The sequence below is a fragment of the Amborella trichopoda genome, chromosome 4 (assembly GCF_054954075.1).
Source record: "Amborella trichopoda isolate Santa Cruz 75 chromosome 4, AtrichopodaSantaCruz75HAP2 v2.0, whole genome shotgun sequence".
Classification (NCBI taxonomy): Eukaryota; Viridiplantae; Streptophyta; class Magnoliopsida; order Amborellales; family Amborellaceae; genus Amborella; species Amborella trichopoda.
In genome coordinates, this window is record NC_142339.1 from 52667805 (window position 1) to 52689039 (window position 21235).

A 21235-nucleotide genomic window follows, 5' to 3' on the forward strand; every position below is an offset into this window, starting at 1 on the left:
TAAGCTTTGAGCAAAGGTTCTTTATGAGACCTTTTTAAGCCATTTGCTTCTCTTGAATGTGTTGAATCGCAAAACGTTTACGCATTGGGTCATCTCTGTTACTAAGCACAGTTAATGAAGACTTTCAGTAAGAACTAAGAAGCAATTGCTTCTTCACATTTTGAAGGAAACCTTTTAACCCAATGCTCGACTTAACAAATCAATTTGTGAATATATAATAATTTTGAGCTTCATAAAAGGAAAAAAAAAAGAACAAAGAAAAAAAAAGACTTGATGATTTTTTATCAAATGCTCGACTTAACAAATCAATTTGTGAATATATAATAGTTTTGACCTTCATAAAAAAAAATTGGTTATTTTGAAAAAAAGAAGCAAAACAATTGGCGAGCAATGAGAATCGGTTATCATATCTAGCACAACAAAGGAGCAATCATAAGCACTCGTTGGTCCTAATGATATCATTTATGTGGCCTTACCAAGCACAGTGAAGGAGCAACCATAGGCATAAGTTTGTCCATGAAGAAGAATGAAGATTAAGAACAATGAAAGCATACTTGGGATATCTTTAAGAGTCTGAAAGGATATATGAGATTGATGGAGTTTCAAAACTTTTTATAGAGAACTCTTTGTATATTGATGTATCAAAGAATATACAAGATTAGTATAAATATCCAGCCAGTAACAGTTATGGATAGATACCTATTATACATATCAATGACACCTAATCTTATAATAATCAAAAGATATATATTTATACAAGGACACCTAATCTTAGCAAGAGATACATATACATACAATATATAATACATTCAATACATATCCAGGCATACAATACATATCCATGCAATAACATCCTCCCTCAAACTAAAGATGCTTTTAAAGAGAACAACTGAAGTTTGGACAATAAGAAACATAAACGAATACATGAGTGGGCTTTTGTGAGAAGATCCGCTAATTGACCATTCAGAAGTACAAAGAGTAGAGTAAGAGTGCCCTGAAGAAAGTGATGTCGAACAAAGCGGTAATCAATTTCAAAATATTGTGTCCACTCATAAAACATATCATTATGAGTCATCTGAATGGCACTTGTCACAAAAAAGTGGACTAGGACCAGAGTGAACAACACCCATATCGTGAAGAATCCAGTACAGCTAAACAGTTTCAGTCGTTGTCCATTCAAGAGCTCTGTATTCAGCTTCAACACTAGATCGAGAAACAACCTTTTATTTCTTACTTTTCCACAAGATAAGTAAATCGTCCACTTTTCCACAGGATAAGTAAATCGCCCGAGAACACAAGAAACCTAGTAGTAGAGCTATGTATTCAGCTTCAACACTTGATCTAGAAACAACTTTTTATTTCTTACTTTTCCGCAAGATAAGTAAATCGCTCACTTTTCCACAGGATAAGTAAATTGCTCAAGAAAACAAGAAACCCATTAGTAGATAGATGCTAAGTAACATTTCATGCCAAGTCCACATCATAATAAGCACAAAGTTCAAGAGCAAAAGTGGAAGACATAAGCAGATCTTGATACAGGATATCTCGAACATAGCATAAGATGTGAAGTATAGCAGCATAATGAATAGAGCGAGGAGGAAACCTGAACTAACTAACTATGTGAACAACATGACCGATATTAGGACAAGTGATAGTTAAATAATTAAGACCTCCAACAATTTACATGTACCGGGTCAAATCAGAAAGCAATATACCATTTGTGAAGCGAACTTGACATTCAACTCTAGTGGAGTCTAAACAATTTTGTTGTCTGTGAGAGAAGCCCGAGATATGAGATCAGATGCATATTTTAGTTGAGATAGAGTATAGCCGTGAGCTAAGAAATAAGTTCAATGCCAAGAAAGTAACGAAGTCGTCCAAGGTCCTTCACTTCAAAGTACTTGTGCAAGTGCAGTTGAGCATTACGGATACCAGCATAATCACTGTCAGTCAATACCATATCATTGAACGAAAAGTGCATAATCATGAGGACTTTGAGTGAACCCAGTTGGATGATAACAAAGCAGAATTTCTTAAATCAAGCACGAGGTGCCTATTTAAGACCATATAGGGCCTATCAAAGTTTGCAAACTTGATTAGGTTGATGGGGAATACCAAGAGGATGTTTCATATAACCTTCTTCATGCAAGCCACCAAAAAAGAAGGCATTCTTAATATCCACTTGATACAAAGGCCAACCGCGAACAAAAGCTATGGCAATTACGATCCGTACTGAGGTTAGTCGAGCAATTGGTGCAAACTTTACTTCATAATCAATCCCATACTCTTGAGTGAAGCCCTTTGCATCTAAACATGCTTTATACCGCTCAATTATCTCATTGAATTAGTCTTAATTTTGTAGACCCATTGACAACTGACGATAGATTTTCCATGAGGTAAAGCAACAAGATCTCGGGTATTATTTTTTTTAAGGCATCTATCATAGCTTACTACTAACTTGGATCAAATACAGCTTTTTTGTATGTCTTAGGCTCATGAAAAGAAAGAACAGTAGTTAAAAAGCAATGAAAATCATGAAAATGCTGAGGTGCAGAGCGCACTCATGTAGGATAGTGACTCATGGAGGAGGAGGTTGCTCATCGCTATTAGGAGGTGCATAATTAGGATATGGCACATAAAGCTTAGGGTCAAATGAGACAGAGGGACTGATATCTCCATTTTGTTGTAAAGTGTCTTGAGGTGTGTCAGACAGAGCATTGGGTACTAAAAGGTCTCCTGAGGAGTCAATGAAGGGATCAAGAAAATGATTGAGCTCATGAGATGAATGGGAGAGATGGCGAAAGCATGACAGATACCCTTTCTTAGAAAGTTACGTGGTGTGAAAGAAGAATTTTTTGTGAAATGGGATTATAACACCGAAAGCCTTTTTGCTGAACGCCATAACCCAAAAATACACATGGCTAATTTCTTGGACAACTTTTTTTGTTCATCTTTAGGTAAGAGAACAAAACAATTTGATCCAAAAACATAGAGTTGAGAATAATCAGGAGTAGAGGAATAAAATTGCTCAAAAGGAAACATGCCAAATGATGGGATACTATTGATGACATAAACAGAGGTATTTATTGCCTCTCCCCAACAAATTTTGGAATTGAAGATGAAAGCAACATGGTATGAGCAGTCTCAATGATATGGCAATGCTTTCATTCTGCCACACCATTTTGTTGTGGTGTATCAGGATATGACAATTGAGCCAATGTTCCATGAGAGGAGACTTCTAAATGATTTTGACAAATATTCTCCACCAGAATCAGAACAAAAAATTTAATGGATTTTGAAAATTGGGTTTGATCATGGTAGATAATTCATTATAAACATGATAAAAGTCAAACTTAAAATGCAACATGTATACCAAAGTGCACCAGGAATAATCATCAATAAAAATAATGTAACAATGATCCCTCCCTATAGATGAAACAGAAGTGGGACTCCACAAATCAGAATGCATGAGATCAAAAGGAGAAGAAAAAACAAATTCATTAATAGGAAATGTAAGTGCAGTATTTTTTGCCAACTTGCACCAACATACAAATAATGCAACCAACAATGTTGGTGGTCTGTATAGAGCCCAACTTACCAGTTGACATTAAAAACTTAAGCCGAGGAAAAGAAACATGACTAGTCTGTTATGCCACATTAAAAAGGAAGATATTGAGGTAGCTGAACCAGCGAGTAGCGAATCCCCAAGATGTTGTGAAACATGTAAGTCCTCTAGATTGAATAGTTGACCAACCCATAGTTAGCAAGTTGGAGAATATCAATATATCGGTTCACCATAAAATAAAAAATAAATCGTTTTTCTTTTCAAACGTCGGATGAAAAAATCGTGTCAAAAATACGGATTGGCACAAATACTTTATGTAAAAATGTCACAAATAGACCGGACTAAGCTCAAAAAATTGGAGTGAAACATACGGATAAGTTTAAAAAAGGGGCACCATATTTATGCTAACTATGCTAACACTATAGTCATTAAACTAGCTATTCTAACTATGCACTATACTAACTATACACCATTACTAACTATACACCATACTAACCTTACTAACTATACACCATACTAATTATATCAATATGCACCGTACCATCCTTTTGTACTATATTTACACTTTTAGAGAGAGAAGTCGAGAGGGGATTGACCATTTCCTTTGAGAGAGAGAGAGAGGTGGCATAGGAGAAAGAAATGTAGAGGGAGAGAGATAGAGGTGGATGCAGAGAAAGAAATAGAGAGAGAGAGAGAGAGAGCAAGGGTGTGGGTGACCACGGATCTCTCAAAGGAACACAAAAGAGCAAACAAGGTGAACTTCCTTTGAATCAGAATGGTGTTGTCATTTTGTAGTAGATGGTGTACTTCTTGTGAAGAAAATCAGATGGGAATCATGCTGTATTTTTTAGTCTGATGGAATGATCAGGTTTAGGGAAAAGCCCTTTGTATGTTTTTACTTAGTTTATTTTTCTTAACATGTTCTTTGAGCTATGTTAATTTGGGGATTTTTGAGTTACGTTAAAATTGGGGATTTTTGATGTGATTTCGAAGTTCTCTATCAGATTGTTCCTCTATTTTCCCTAATCTATTTTTTCCTAATTTCTTTGAAATGTTGTTAAATTTAGAGATTTTTAAAAGCTATTGTTAAATCTATACTTCAATATAAACAGTGGTTCTCTTTCTCTAAAGCTTGCATTATAAACAGTGGTTCTCTTTTTCCTCTCTCTATATCTATCGATCTCTATACCCATCAAGCATTTGTGATGTAGTTCAATTTGAGGACTTTTGAAACTTATTTATTCTCTGTTTTTTCCTAATTTCTTTGAGATGGTTATCTTTCTCTCTGTGTACCCATCGATGAGATGTTCTCTATCACATGGTTCTCTTTGCGTGTACCATGGAGGATTATTAATAGAAATTTTTTTTTGAACCGACTTCTTATAAAAATTAAAAAATCATGTATTAAACTTCTTCATGAAGAAAAAGTGATTTTTTGACGCTCTTTTGAAAAATACCCAGTTTAAAATGTTTTTTTTAAAAACTTCGATTGCGTTTAAAATGTCGATTTGCTAACTATGGACCAACCTTACATCCTGTCCCAATTTGCTTTCCCCATCAAGTGATCCTACACAACAGAACTAGAGCAGGATAAAATAATGTCAAAATCTTGGTGAACAACTGCCCTACAAAAATGAGATTCATTGATAGTTTGGGAACCATGAAGACATCAAGAAGTGATAATTGAGAGAATGCTATTGTACCAATATTTACAAACATAACAGAACCACCATAAGTATGGATTAATAGATGATTAGTAGCAAAAATAGGAGAATACAAGAAACTAGAATCAAATGATATTTGGTTAGAAGCACCAAAATCAATGAGTTAATGTTTTGTACCTGAGGTTCCAAGCAAAGCATATGCAACAACAAATGCATTACCTATACCACAGTGAGTCCTAGTGCAATGCCATAGTGAGTCCTAGTGCAATGGTTTTCTGAACAAAGGGTTTTTTTTTTATTTAACTGGACAATAAATTTCATGTGTCAATACTGTTTGCAATAATTGCATTGAACTTTGGACATATCATAGCCGGTCCTTCCAGTCGCAACTGAAGAGGACGAGGTCGGTAGAGCAGTCACAGGAAGATTTGTTGGAGCCAAAAGAACAGATTCTTCATTTACAAGAGAATTGACAAATCTTCCCTTTTGTGTTTCTTCAACCATGAGCTCAGAAAGTACATAATCTACATATGGAAGAGGAGTGCGGTAAAGAATAGATGATCAAACAGATTCAAAATCATCTTGTAAAGTCATTAAAAATTGGACCAAGTGCATTTCTTCTCTATGCTTTTAATAATTTCAGCATCAACAAACTATTTGGGTTCCATTATAACTGAAATTTGAAAATGAAAATCAGAGATAAATCTCAAGTTTATATTTACAAGCAAAATTAGTTTGAACATGGCGAGAGAAAAGAAATTCTCATAGCTCTTTGGCAGTTTCAAATATTCCAAATTCCATACTAATTGATGGTTTAATAGAGTTGACAATCCATGTGACAATTTTATGGTTGTTTATGTCTTCATTCTTCTAATTTATATTCAAAATCCTTCTCCTTTTAATGCGTTAGATGCTTTGCGATATAATTTGTCACCAGTGATATATTTCCATAGCCATTTCTCCTTAAGAGAACTCTGCATAAGATAGGACCAATGACTATAGTTCGATCCATCTAATTTGACAATAATAATTTGAACTGAATTAGAGGAAGTCAATGAATTTTCTTTAAAAAAGAAAAGGCAACCTAAAGCAATATAATCATGAATGTTACCTTCGTCTTAGATGGAGGCCCCTCAAAAGCAATGGCGTAGTCACAAAGCCAAGGCGAATGAGTTTACAGATCATAGACAGAGAAAGCATTGAGCAATGGCACGGTCGCAGAGAGAGAAGCGTGTCACTTCAATTCAGCCATTTGCCCCTTCAACTGTGATTTCTACGGTTACCAGGATGAATTGTTATGGGCAGCAGCATGGCTCCACATGGCCTATAAGAATACATAAAAACAAGCGAGAAGGTCTTGGGTGCGGATGACACCATCAACGAGTTAGGTTGGGATAATAAGCACGCTGGTTGCTCGGTCAAGACTGGTATGACGCTCTATGGTATTGGGGCTCCTCTTATCATTTGATATTTTATATTATGTACTTCTGCAGGCTTTAAAGAAAGGGAATTGACGGACAGTGGAAAAATGGCTCAATAGAAAGAAGGAAGGAAGGAATGGGGTCTCACGATCGATGGGGTTGCTAGAGTGTTGGTGCTCGATAGAAATCGGTCAATGAGCGAACTGCGTTAGGAACAATGGGTTTTGGCCCTTTTATGTGAAAATGAGGCGCACTTGAAGCCCTTGATGAGGCAATGGATTGAAACAGCTGAATGGTTGTTATGGAACTACTTGATAGTAGGGCTCAGATCAGAGTCACTGTAGAGGTACAGATCAATCCTTAGGTTGTTGGTTCTATCCGACAGTAGGTCTGACAAAATCTATGGCTCTGATTCCGAGTCTCAGAATTTCTACAGGAAGCTCTCTCTATATCCATGTATCAAATAATATGCAAAACTAGTATAAATATCCCGCAAGTAACAATTATAGATACATATCAAATACACCTAATCTTGTCCTAACCAAAAGATATATATCCATAAGAAAACACTTAATCTTAACAAGAGATGCATGTCCATACATATCCACCTAATTTTAGCAAGAATAGGTATCCACACATACAATACATATCCATGCCATAGATGAGGTTTCTCTAAATGAAGGCATGTCTTCAAATAAAGGATGGGGAGAGTACAAGATTATACTTGGGGTTGCAGACGAAGAGAGAGAAGAGGCATGTGTAGAGAGAGAGAGAGGGACCTCGAGTAGGGTAGAGAGCGGGAATGGGCTTGGGTAAAGACGAGTTGGGGTAGAGAGAGGGTATCAGCTGGAGGAGAGAGAAAGAGAGAAGAGGCTTGGATAGGGACGTGTTGGGTTTGAGAGAGAGAGAGAGAGAGAGGGTTGAGAGAGAGAGTGAGAAAATAATATGGGCCAAGGGTTTGAGCATGAGTGAGTGAAATAAGGGGGTGTTCTGTGTTTCCCCCTACCATATAAAAATGTAGCTCAGTCCAAGGGGTATACTACAGTTTTCCCTAAAATTGGGGAAAAAATGGGAAAGGCGGAGCCCCATCTTGCTCTGTTAATCTATGGCTTTCCCTATTCTCAAACCAGGGAAAAGGTCTTGAGAAAATAGGGTGTTTTTGCCTATTTTCTCAGCTACCAAACAAGACCTATTGTGCAAACTTTGCTTTAAAGAGAGAGGAAAGTAATGTTTTTGACACAGGTACCGCGTATTCAAAACTTAACATCGAGAAACATTGCAATGATCCAATCTATGAAGGTTCCCAAAAGTTTTCAAGGGAGGATTAACGGTGGTGCGTGAGTTGAATAATGGGCTGGCAATGGGCCTGGTTGAGCTGGGGCAGCCCCGGACCTAGCTCGGCCTAGTCGTTTTGGGCCAACCTAGTCCAGCCTTGACCTGGCCAAAGAGTTAAAGGCCAGGCTGGACCTCATAGACTTTAAAAACAAAAATAAAGGGAAAATAGGCAGGGTCGTCCCTCCCTTGGTACAGGCCAAGGCCCGAACCGCTCCAATCTCATGGCCTTGACTTAGCGCTTTGGGCCAGATTTTGTAATCCAGGCCCTAAAATTTTTAGGGTAGGCCCATTGAGCCCATTGCCATCCCCAGTGAATACGCATGGCCAAGGTTATCAAATGCAGTCTTGCATGGCAAGAGTTTTTGTGCTTTTTCTCATTTATTTCTCATTTTTCATCTTCTCAGAAGTCGGTAAGTGACCGGAGATCTTAGAAAAGGGAATCTTTACAATGTGATCGTACCCACAATTAAAGTGTGACTCATGTTTTTAGCCGCTTGATCTGAATGGACGACTGGGATTATTTTTAAATGGTATTTGATTTTTAATTTTTTTATAAAATATGTTTGAATTTTTTAATAAAATTTGGGTTGTGACTTCGACTGCCCTAACAAAAATTTTAAAAAAATTTATCTGACAAAAATAATAACAAAAAATTCTTACAAGTTTCATAGGTAATTTGGTTATTTTCCTCGTATCATGTGCCTCCCTGTCCGATGTATGTACACACCAAATTTCACTGCAAAATAATGCATAAAATGAAAATAAAAATAAAATACTTCAAGCCGTTGGATCAAGAAATGACACTCAAGTAGCTAAAAGTGTATATCACTGATTGTGCTCAAATTTCCTAGAAAAAAAGTCGAACTATCCGAAATCGTGAGATTTCACATACTAATGAGAGTGATTATCACAATTTATCAAAAGTTGCTACGCGCTTGTGGGGCTGTAGTCAAATCTCAACAAGAATTGGGCAGCTTCCTCTATTACCTAAGGGTACGGTTTGTATTGAGCCAAGGCTCTAAACAATCAAAATAGTGTCCGCCTTCAAATAGTATCAAAGAAATATGGTTTCAACACTAGAAATTTTTTACAAGCCTTAAAATATATTTTTATCTTTAATTATAAAATTTCAAGTTTAAAAAATAGTGTAGATTGGGTAAATCTATGAAAGCTTTAATAATTTAAAAATTGACGGTCCAAAAATATGTTACAAGATGTACTATTTCCAGAACTTGAAATTCATTTTTTGCTCAAATCTATATATCTTGATGTCGAGATGATCAATTTGAAGATATTTGGGCATCAAAACAACATTTTCTAGTGAAATTTTTAGGTAGGTTTTAATTTGATTGTTTAGAGCCTAGGCTCTATATAAACTTTCCCCTTTTACGTAATAAGGGATGACTTTTACGGGTCTCGGTAAACTTCCTCTGCACCCCCTGACGCTTGCCATGCAGTTGCCTACACGCGTCGCTGAACAAAAAAGACCAACATTTTATCAAGAGTGCATGTATCATGCTCCATCGGGAACATACTTAATTTCTGCTCTTTTAGCCCAAAAATCTATTTGGGATAATTTTTCAATCTGAAATTTTAGGAACCACTTAAAAATTATTAGATGACTATCTTTTAAAAAAAAGTACTTTTAAATTTGAGTTTTCTAATGCTTAAATCTCACCATCTAAAAATTGGATGGCCAATATTCAATCTCGAGACTATATTTTCTTCAAGTCCAAAGAGGATACAATCAAGAAATTTCTTTTATTGAGATTAATTTATGGGTCGAAGAGGTTACATCCTCAAAATTTGGGGTCCTAAATTAATTCTAAATAGGGTTTTACCTGAGAGAGTAAATAAACATTCTTCTCCTAAGGGAGTAGAAATCTTCAAAAACCATTCTAAAAGGGTTCTTATAGTGTAGACCGATTTGTTTTATTTTAGAGACTTTGAAACAATCGTTGTGAGATGTTTTCCGTCCACACGCGGCTGGAAAACTGAACAGGAAAATGGCTTCAAATTTACAACTCTGAATATGAAACTCCATGAGATTTTCACAGTAAGCAAAACCCTTCATCTAAATTGCAAACCAAGCCAAAATGGCTAACGATCATGGCAGAATGCTCAAACTAGGGGCCACCAAGCTGTTCATGTTTGCTCTCCTTCTCCTAGTATGTCGAGCTACAAGGGCCGAACCCATGAGCAATCAAGAGACAGTTGATGAGATTGGGGTTATCTTGGATTTGGGAACGCGTGTGGGGAAAGAGATAAAAACCAGTATGGAAATAGCCATTAGAGACTTGCGGGACTCCAGGAACTCAAGGGTGGTGTTGATGCACTTGAGGGACTCGCATGGAGATCCTGTTGAAGCTGCCTCAACAGGTAAGAAATTTCTACTTAGTTCCTCTTCAAATGGCATGGGGAGTTCCTATAATTTGAAGCTAAGAGAACAACCTTCCTTAACTAATAAATTAACTCAGTACTTGGGAAGGAATTAACAAATAAAATTCATGGAAGTGATGCCAATTGAAATTTGCTCAGTCCAACATCTGAATTTGAAATAATCATTCTCTTATTTACAATCCTTAAGTCACTAGGTAAATTTAGCAGGGTTGCTTAGAACCATGTTTTTGTGTAAACTAGTTGTTCCAAAACCACCTGAACTATCAGCTTATATTTATAATTTGTTACCTGACATTTCAAATTTTCACTTACCATATATCCCTCTCTAGTCTTGTATTTTAAATGCCAGATTAAAGTTTTAATTAATAAGTAAACTGTAAACTTACTATATGGCTGGGTAAATATATTCCTTCAATTGTTGAACTGAAGTTTAGGGAAAATTTTGAAATTGGATAAAAAATCTAGAATTGACATATACATGAGCCCGCATGGATGAACCATAACACCAAAAGCAATGTAGTTGTTTCCAATGGATGTTGCTACTTGTATGCACATTTTGCTGTGATAAACCTTCAATTGCACAGAAGCCTTGAAATGCTTGTTTCTTCAGCTTTAGATCTCATCAATAACCAGAACGTCAGAGCAATTGTGGGCTTACAAACAAGGAATGAAGCTGCTTTTGTGGATCAAGTAGCTACCACGGCACAGGTACCTGTGATCTCCTTCTCTCGTCCTTATCCTCCACCTGCAGCTTGCTATTTAACCCCAACCTTCCTCATCCACATGGCCAACAATGACTCACTACAAATGAGAGGAGTGGCCGCAATAACATCCTCTTATCAATGGAAACTTGTCAATGTTATTCATGATGACGCCGACTCCACTATTGTGATATTTCCCTTTTTAAATGAGGCCCTCATGTCAGTAGGAGCAAAGATTGTGCAACGATCAGTTCTTCCCACAAAAGCTTCATTGCATGACATGATAGGCACACTTAGAAAAGAGCTTCAAAGGTTGAGGGCAACCCAATGCCGGGTTTTTGTGGTTCACATTACTTCTATTGATCTAGCTAACTTGTTGTTTGTAGAGGCAAAGAGAATGGGGATGATGGAAAATGAATATGTGTGGCTTATCACTGACCCTCTTACTGCCCTTCTCGACTCTATGGATTCAGCTACCATTTCATTGATGCAAGGGGTTATTGGAGTCACAACTTCATTCTGCCATGAAACTCGAGAATTCTTTTCGAGGTTCAAGCAACAATTCTTATCAGAATATCCAGAGGAAGAAAGAGCTAATCCAAGCATCTATGGCCTCCGTGCCTATTATATGATCATGGTTCTTGCTCAGTCCATGAAGAGTGTTGGTGCCAAAAGAGAGAATAACTCCATCATACCATGGATCCAGTATCACAATGAAACAAAGAGAGCTTGGGATCTAAGGGAATCTCTTGATGGCCCAAGGTTAATCAAAGAGATCACATCCATTGTATCAAGAGGATTCAGTGGAGAGATAAGGCTGACAAATAAAGAGTTGCATAGCTCGATCATCCAGATCATTAACATAGTTGGAAAAGGCAGTAGAGGTATTGGATTTTGGAGTCCTGAGACAGGTTTCTCGAGAGATGAAATGGCTAGGGAAGGAAAAAGTACATCAATGAATACTATTCTTGCACCAGTCATCTTCCCTGGTGGCCCTTCTACAACATTTCCCAAGGGGTGGGTAGTGACAAGTGATGGGAAGAAGATGAGGATTGGTGTACCTAAAAGAAAAGGTTTTAAGGAGTTTGTGGAGGTGAAGCATCACCAGACTCTTAATAGGATAGAATTCAGGGGCTTCGTCATTGATGTTTTTCACAAAGTCTTAGATATTTTACCATATGAACTTCCTTATGAATTCATTCCCTATGATCGCTCATATAACGATCTTGTCTATGAAGTGTACCAAAACGTAAGCTCTCTCTCTCTCTCTCTCTCTCTCTCTCTCTCAATGTTACACTATGTCAGCAATATGAGTTATTTGATGGATGGATCATATTCATGTTGCAGAGGTTTGATGCTGTTGTGGGAGATGTTAACATCTTGGCCAATCGCTCACGATATGTAGAATTCTCACATCCATTTTCTGAGTCAGGGATTTCGTTGCTGGTCACTGTCAATGATGGGAAGCCACACAATGCATGGATGTTCATGACGCCTTTCACCATGGGTACCTGGCTGGTTACAGGTGCACTATTCCTTTACACATCAATAGTGGTGTGGTCTTTGGAACACGAGAATAATCTGGATTTTGGAGGTTCTCTATGGGACCAAATTGGCACAGTGCTCTGGTTCACGTTCTCAACCCTTTTCTTTTCTCATAGTAAGTTTGAATACAAGACAAAATTTGATCATTTTATTCCTATGTGAACAAGCAGGAATGTGAATGCCAGTTCAATCCTTGGATTTCTTAATCATTTCAGTCGGAGCATTAACATGGGTTTTAAATAAGAAAAAACATGACGAAGAAATATGTCATAACTTTGCACTTCCCTTCAAAAGTTTTGACTGTTATCGTTTATCCATGAGCTACATACAATCTATGGGTATTTAAGAAAAAAAAGAAGCATGTCTGCGACTGTAGACGCTGAACCAAACATATGCACGAAAGTGTGGCAGTTGGGTAAATCGTATAGGATAATAAACCTCCAAAGGGCTTATGCTACATTATAAGCCATGGTCGCGTGCGCGTGTGCACGCACACATACACACATATACGAATAGGATAGATAATTCAAGCTAGGCCCAAACCAACAAACTCGAGGTTTGCCACAACAAGGGAAATTTGTCAGTTTCAGCTCCACCAAGTATATATTTAGGGAACAGATAGTAGATTACTTGTCTGTGTGTGGTATAGCATATGCATGATGTAAGTTATACATTCCGAAACTTGAGAAATACTGGTATGTGCATATTAATTTCAATGACCTCAAATTGCATGGACTGAAGTCCGATCCCATGGAAACCATTGAAATCCCTAAAATGAACTGGCGATGTTGCAGGGGAAAACATAAAAAGTAGCCTCTCAAGGGTGGTGATCGCAATATGGTTGTTTGTGGTGCTAGTACTGAGATCAAGTTACACTGCTAGCTTGGCAAGCACATTCACTGTTAACCGCTTGGAACTCACAGAGATAACCTTAGAATCCTTACTGAGAAACAAATCAACTGTGGGCTGCCAACGTTCTTCCTTTGTGCCACAGTACTTGGAGGAAGTGCTAGGGTTTGATCCTGTCAATATCAAGGAAATAACAACTGCAGATGAACTTTCAGAGGCTCTATCTAATGGGACAATAGCGGCAGCTTACATGGAAGTCCCATATATCAGAGCCTTTCTCTCCCAAAATAAATGCAAAGGATTCACCATGGCAGGGCCCACATACAGGGTGGGAGGACTCGGATTTGTAAGTTTTTTTCTGTCTCTTCAGTTCTACTTAGTACAAGATCACCAGGGTATTTTAGTTATCATTAATATTAAGGTGTAAATACAGAACTTCAAGCACATTTTGGTAAACCAGAATGTTAGATGTTTTATAATTTTGTGTTGGGGAAATTGGATACTGTGGTAGCAGTGTGCTTGGTTTCCCAGGAATCATCTGCAATGACTTTCTCTCTCTCTCTCTCAAGAGATATGGTGATGCTAAGCCAAAGTTTGTTGCACATTTTTTAAAAGAAAATTAACAATGGATACATTCTTTGGGGTTGTATACAATGAGACTATATAGCAAAGGATATTGAATGAAGCATTTGGTTGGGAATCAGAAAAAGTATTATATTATGCCCAATCTATCAATTCACAATTTCCAGCTGCAATGTAATGCATTAGACTCGGAGCGTGCAATGTAATGCATTTGACTCGGATCGTTTGTTCTATTTTTTTCCTTCTAATGTTATTATTTGGAAGTGTTGGCTCACAGCTAGGGCTTTACAAAAGGTTTGTAATCCAAGTACTACTCCTACACAGGCATCCTAAGTTCCTAACTTCAGTGGATCCTAAACTTCCATACTAATTTAACTTGAACGGAATGGTGACCTAGATTTATCAAACAAAAAGAACAATTTTGGAAAAGACTAAATTGTGCCTTACATGTTAGCAGGCATTTACTCTCGGATCACCTCTTACCTCTGATGTTTCTAAAGCAATACTAAGCATAAAAGAGAGTGGGGAGATGCAGTATTTGGAGAGAAAGTGGTTATACTCCACCGAGTGCTCAAAGGTTACTGATGTAAATGATGATGATGACAGCCTCAGCTTGGACAGTTTTTGGGGTCTCTTTCTCATCACAGGTGGTACTTCAACAGTAGTCCTCTTACTCTTCGTCGTGAATTTGTTGCATGGTTATCGACACCTTGAGAATGTGGAAGATGCTGGAGGAAGGGCAAAGAGCATGTGGTACTTCATGGTTGCATTGTCTAAATATTGGAACCATAGATTGGTTGCTTTGTCATTCATTTATACCAGAAAGTCAAGCTAATTGGGGAGTTTACTTGTAAAGGTTAGGGTTTCTTATAAATTTGTTTTTACACGTTTAAAGACAAAAACAGAAAATGATAAAGGCGATCTCCACAGATTCAAATATGTGAGCTAGAACCTTGTTATTAATGTTGAATAATAAAAAAATAATTAAATATTCTGGTATAATGGAAGTTATTAACGGCTCTGTCCCAGCCCGCTCTAATGGACAGGGTACAATGTACAGACAAAATCACCTGATATGGTGAAATGTTAACGATTTTGCTGTATTTCGACAGGATGGTTGGAGTTTCTTAAAATTTGAAAAAGCAAGAGAAATAAACCCTTTATTTACCATCTTTTCAAAAAATTGTCTACTCTTTGCATTAGACGCTTGTCATTTCTTGAAGTTATTGATAAGTTAAAAATAGGACCTATGTAATATCTGTTATATAAAGTCTGTTACATCCGATATTTTCCAAATATCTACCGTTAGAAAGCTAAATTTGAAAAAATAATTGTTATTTTCCTTTCCTTTTAAACCCTAATATATCAACTGCTACCTTCATGGAACAGTTCAGGCCCCAGCCGCTCCAAACCTGTATAATGGTATTTTAAGCATTGCTTTCATCTAAAGGCCATATGGCAGGAGCCTTCCTGAAACCCAAAAATTGAATAGAGTACCTAAAAGTTTTTATAGGAACTTGGATTAATATTTCTGCCATAGAAAGGAAAAAAAGGCACAGAGATATGGTATTTCTGTACCAAGAACCATTTCTACAGAGTAAAAATCAATATCTTTGTGCTTTTGCAAAAGTTGTAACCAATTTGATTCTTGCCCCTCAATCACGAGGGCGCAGGACAGCAAGCACCTTCCTATTCGTATGTCACCATTCACATGCCACTACTAGTCTTCCTTTTGAAATTAGCTTGGTATTTTACACGCAAAGTTCTTGTTTCTATGTTAGGGTAGTTGATTTGGAGTAAGAAAGATAGTTACTAGTAAATCGAATAGAAACTTACAAGAACTACATATCAGAGTACATAGACTTCATCAACCAGTTAAACTGGTTGAGGTCTACGTTCTTCCAAGAAATGAACTATCAGCAAAGTGAAAAAGCAAGGATTTGGGTCGGGACTCCTCATAGACTCGGCCAAGTTTATACCAAAAACATAATAATAAATTATTAGGAATCAAAGGAAGAATATGATAAAATATTGAAAGCCAGTTCCCAAATGTTTGGTTTCGAGTTCGGCAGGGTGCAAAAACCGATGGTCCAACTGGCAAAAACTAGTCACCTTGCCCAGTTTCCAAATGTTTGATTTCGAGTACAAAAGCTAGTCAAACATTTATTTTAATTAATTTTTTTACCAAATTATATCCCCGATAGTCGAGTCAGGTCTTGATAACCATATCAACAACTATTGGGCAGTCCAATGTGTCTCAAACAACCCTCGTTGAATAAAGGGCTCTATGAGCATCGCTAGGAATCCCTAGTATTGCTTGATGTTCTGAGTTAGGTGGCTACACCTACGACAGGTGAGCTACAAGTTTTTTGGCCCTTTGGCATAGGGTCACACATTAGAGAAGGGATATACTATTAAGCAAGACCAAATGACTGTTGACTGCATATCAGAGGGGTTGCCTTATGCTTTATAGACCTCTCACACATGCTCCCCACATGGTGAAGTCCAACAGTAGATGAACACAATGTGCTCTCAAAAGTACTGATAGAAATGGCCAAAACTATGGGTACAGCTCACACAGATAGCATTCATCGGGGCCGAGACAATGATTTGTGTCTTAGGATATAGATATCTCGGGTCCATATTGATATACATCATTATGGATGTATAGGTATATATCTCTTGATAAGGTTAGGTATCTAGTAGATGGAGACCCAATTACTTGGTCATCAAGTTATCAAATCATATTTATTTCATGTAATTATGTGATTGTCATATATATATATATATATATATATAGAGGAACTTATTGATGTAAACATTTACCCAAAATAGTGAAGATGTAGCCAGTTGGGCTTTGGATCCGTGGATGTAAAGCTTCGGCCTGAACCACGTAAATGTTGTATTCTCTTCTTTTCTCTCTATTCTCCATTCAATGTCTGCATATGTATGCTCCTACAAATTATATCAGAGCAATTCGGCTTCTAAAGCCTCATTCTCATATTGCACTTCCTCGAGGTGATCGTTGATGATTGTAACAATGTCTTGAAAATTTTAACGTCTTTATCGAGGTGATCGTTAAACCCTTTTTTAGCCTTTCATACGCAGCGGCCCTTCTCTGTTGAAGAGAGAGAAATGTTCAAAGCAAATCGATTACTTTAATCTCTAAAGTACTATCTCTATCGATTTTGGGGCTCTGTAGTTATTCCTAAGAATATTTGTCCTCTCTGTTTCTTGTAAATTTGATTAATGTTCAGATTAGGGATTCAGCGTGTTTCATGTTATAGAGGGAGAGTTTTATCAATGGATGGTAATAAGGACGCGGCATTGAGATGTGCTGGTATTGCAAAAGCAGCTCTGCTCATGGGTGACAAACTTCAAGCATTGAAATTCATTGGAATAGCTCGAAGGCCTGATCACAATTTACCTCTAGTTCATCTTTTTGCTGCTTGTGAAACCTTGGATGACTAGAGAGAGAAAAACTGAATGCCCTACTCAATCTATGGACTCGCGTAATGGAACTAAAAAGAGAATGGTTGGTGAAACTTGAAGATCTCTTCCTCATTATTAATTAATGGGCTTTTACTTTTGTACGCAATCGTTTCAAATTGGCAAGTGATGGAGCAGGTTTGAATTGATGGAGAGGAAAAGTAAGTTGTTTATGTGGAATCGGAGTTGAAATAATTTGACCAGGTTGGTTTCTTCTCAAAAAGAAAAAAAAACTTCTTCTCAAAAAAGAAAAAAAAAAAAAACTTCCGGGTACAGAGCCGCCCAAATAGAAGCGCAAATAGAAGAAACAACCTTTCTTGGACTATGAACTTTCTTCTAGTCTATGTACTTTTCTTCTAGAGACTTCCTCTCTCTAAGGTCTTCCAAGAAACGACCTTGCTTGAGCTCTTTACTTTCTTCTAGAGACTAAAGAAAATGATCTTTCTTTCTCTCTTATTCGGAACATCCGGGATTGACGATCATATTTCATATTTGTGGGAGCATACATGCCTGGAGCATACATACACAGACATTGAATAGATAATGGAGAGAAAAGAAGAGAACACAATATTTATGCGGTTCAGACCGAAGCCTTACGTCCACGGATACAAAGCTCAACCAGCTACGTCGTCACTATTTTGGATAAATATTTACATCAATAAGTTCATCGTTCAACCGGCTACATCTTCACTATTTTGGATAAATGTTTACATCAATAAGTTCATCTCCCAACCGGTTACATCTTCACTATTTTGGATAAATATTTACATCAATAAGTTCCTCTTACGTCCACAGATCCAAAGCCCAACCTGCTACATCTTCACTATTTTGGATAAATGTTTACATCAATAAGTTCATCGCCCAACCGGTTGCATCTTCACTATTTTGGATAAATGTTTACAACAATAAGTTCCTCTTACGTCCACGGATCCAAAGCCCAACCGGCTACATCTTCACTATTTTGAATAAATGTTTACATCAATAAGTTCCTCTATATATAGAGAACAATCTCACAATTACATGAGATAAATATGGCATGATAACTTTATAACCAAGTAACTAGGTCTCTATCTACTAGATACCTAACCTTATCAAGAGATATATATCCATCTGCTAGATACCTAACCTTATCAAGAGATATATACCCATATATCTATAATGATGCATATCAATATAAACCCTAGATATCCATATCCTAACACTCCCCCTCAAACTCAAGATGCTTTGATGCAAAGCAGCTGGAGTTTGAACAATACTAAGTTGTCAAAAAAAAATGAGCAGTGATAAAATCCATGATAAATTTCACAGGTTACCATGGTCTTCCAAGAAATAACCTTTCTTGGGCTCTGAACTTTCTTCAAGGTTTTGTTAAGATATGGATGTCTCGGGTTCATATTGATATACATCATTATGGATGTATGGGTATATATCTCTTGATAAAGATAGGTATCTAGCAGATAGAGACCCAGTTACTTGTCATCAACTAGGATCAATAAATTCGATCATCTTCATCTCTTCATCTGAAGACTGGAACTCTTGATCAATATGACCAAGTAACTGGGTCTCTATCTGTTAGATACTTAACCTTATCAAGAGATATATACCCATACATCCATAATTATGTATATCAATATGAACCCGAGATATCTATATCCTAACATTGTGAACCTTAGTTAAGGCAATGTCTAAGTTGGGCACTACTTGGAAGCATGGACAAAGAAAAATTAACTAAGTGTAGGTTGTAAGGCACCAGATAAAAGGAAGGGCTTGGTTTTCGGCCAGTTCAGATTTCAGAAGAAAAAATATCTAAGGTTGTATTTGATAAGTGGGAGTTAAATGTCCCCCTGTTGATACAACTGTGTAAAAGCTGTAAAGTGGAAGGGTGGCCTTCCACACAACTCTTTTTTAGTGTTAAAATAAGTTCATTTTTAGAAGACCTTCCTTCCATAAAAAATGATGGAAGAGAAGGAAGTTTTCCATAATTTGTAGGAGAGCCCCTTCCACTCTAAAAACAACTACATGTGTTGAACGCACCCTAACTGTCCACACTCTAGAAGTGTAGTCAATTGATTTGTGAGATATGTATTGGGACCAATTGGGGGCATGGCCCACTGTGGACAGGAAAAACACATTCAGTACCAGTAATAAATATGATCTCCATTATTTGGGTATCTGGCATAACCAGCAGTTCTTGTGGCACTCCTCATAGTTCCCTGAAATATATCGTCTTTTTTTTTTCTCTTTTTTTTCAAGCTCTGGTGTGGTTGGAAGGGGAGAAATATATACTAAAAAGGAGTTCCACAAAATATGGGAGTGATCCATTACCACTCGAAGTTCTTCCCATATCTAACAAGATTCTAGTGAAGGAATAGGTGACTGGTAATTTTTCATCCTCATCACTAAGTCAGCACCATTGAGGCTGAATCCCACTCCAATGTTTTAAAAAAAAAAAATAGGATCGGTGATGCGAATGGCCTCTCTATGATGTGGCAACGGTAGGGTTAGAGCGGTTAATTATGATACAAAAAAATTTGTACAATAATAAAAAAAAATAAAAATTCATGGAACTAGGCTTGGTTCCTTAACATTACCGATCAGTTTTGTCAGCGAATTTTGAGGTACCAATTTGGTTATAATGATTCGTGATAACCAATTCATGATTCAGATCGGTTGGTTCTGATCAGTATTCTTTAATACTTTGAGGCAGATTGTATCTTTTCCTGTGAAGATTATCCAAAGTTAGGGTTCTATTGAATATCACTAAACAAGTGAAGGGTTGTACTTTGCGAGTGGTTTGTGCGAGGCAAGCTTTAGAGTGGTGGATGGAATACTAGAGTAGAAGATTCCTATGGTACGAGATGTGGACCATACAATCCATTGGAATAAAGTTTATCATTCTTGTGAGAATCGCAACCTCCAACTCTGAAATTGAGATTCCTATCTTTTTAATATTGTGCACCCAACCTATTGGAACACTTGGGAAATCATCAAGAAAGGAGTCCGAGAGTACAAAAGCTTTGTTGTTCTAGAGTTTCTTTAGTCATGAATCCCTTATTAATGGAATCGATGTACTGAGCATGTTTAGCGAGGATTCCCCTAATATTGAGATTGAGGTCCGGACAATCCTAAAGACCTAAATGGGGTTCCCCCGGTGTTGAAATCTATATATTTAGTGGCCCTAATCATGGTTTCCCACATGTATTAGATCAAGGTCGAGTGCCCTCAAAACTAGATTTGAAGTTTATTGAGGTTTTAGATTGAACAAAAAAAAGAAAAAATGCTTGATTTATTAAAATGAAATATAAAAAAAATAAGATATTGTTTTTGGGTTCTCAAAATTCAGATGTCAAGCAAAATTTGTAGACACCCATAGAGTTTTTACACTAATCATATATTAATTAAAATCATAGCATATTTCACTAAGACATTAGAGAATTCTTTGCAAAACACACAAATATTATCTTATATATACTTGAAAATGAGATTTTATTTTATATACATATATATATGAATATATACTTTGAGACTATTTATCTTTGTTACAAGGAGGTCACAATTACTTTTGCCCATTAGATGTCAAATTGGTTGACTTTGGGTGTGTCATAAAGTTTGAGATTTTTTTTTTTTTTTTTAACTTTGAGTCTAGTTAATGACAATTTACAACCACTTGATTTGAAATTTGAA

General features: G+C 36.9%; 1 protein-coding gene and 2 long non-coding RNA genes across 4 annotated transcripts; 2 read left to right on the plus strand and 1 right to left on the minus strand.

The window, feature by feature from the left end:
• Positions 1–609: 609 nt before the first annotated feature.
• Positions 610–4051, minus strand: LOC148782581 (uncharacterized). The gene is made up of 2 exons (XR_016054770.1): positions 3599–4051; positions 610–1303 (listed from the first exon to the last, which is right to left on the minus strand). It is a non-coding gene; the product is annotated as an uncharacterized LOC148782581 (long non-coding RNA).
• Positions 4052–4232: 181 nt separating this feature from the next.
• On the plus strand, positions 4233–6937 carry LOC148782582 (uncharacterized). Its single transcript, XR_016054771.1, has 2 exons — positions 4233–4319; positions 6352–6937. It is a non-coding gene; the product is annotated as an uncharacterized LOC148782582 (long non-coding RNA).
• Positions 6938–9902: 2965 nt separating this feature from the next.
• LOC18422312 (glutamate receptor 2.7) lies at positions 9903–15001 on the plus strand. 2 transcript variants are annotated; one of them, XM_020663433.2, is made up of 5 exons: positions 9903–10364; positions 10996–12335; positions 12434–12746; positions 13426–13826; positions 14517–15001. In XM_020663433.2, the coding sequence occupies exons 1-5, from the start codon at positions 10082–10084 to the stop codon at positions 14895–14897; spliced, it is 2718 nt and encodes a 905-aa protein (XP_020519092.1). In that variant the 5' UTR covers positions 9903–10081; the 3' UTR covers positions 14898–15001. The 2 variants fall into 2 exon arrangements, with proteins under 2 accessions (XP_020519092.1, XP_006826887.1); XM_006826824.4 differs by having other exon boundaries at positions 14520–15001.
• Positions 15002–21235: the final 6234 nt, after the last annotated feature.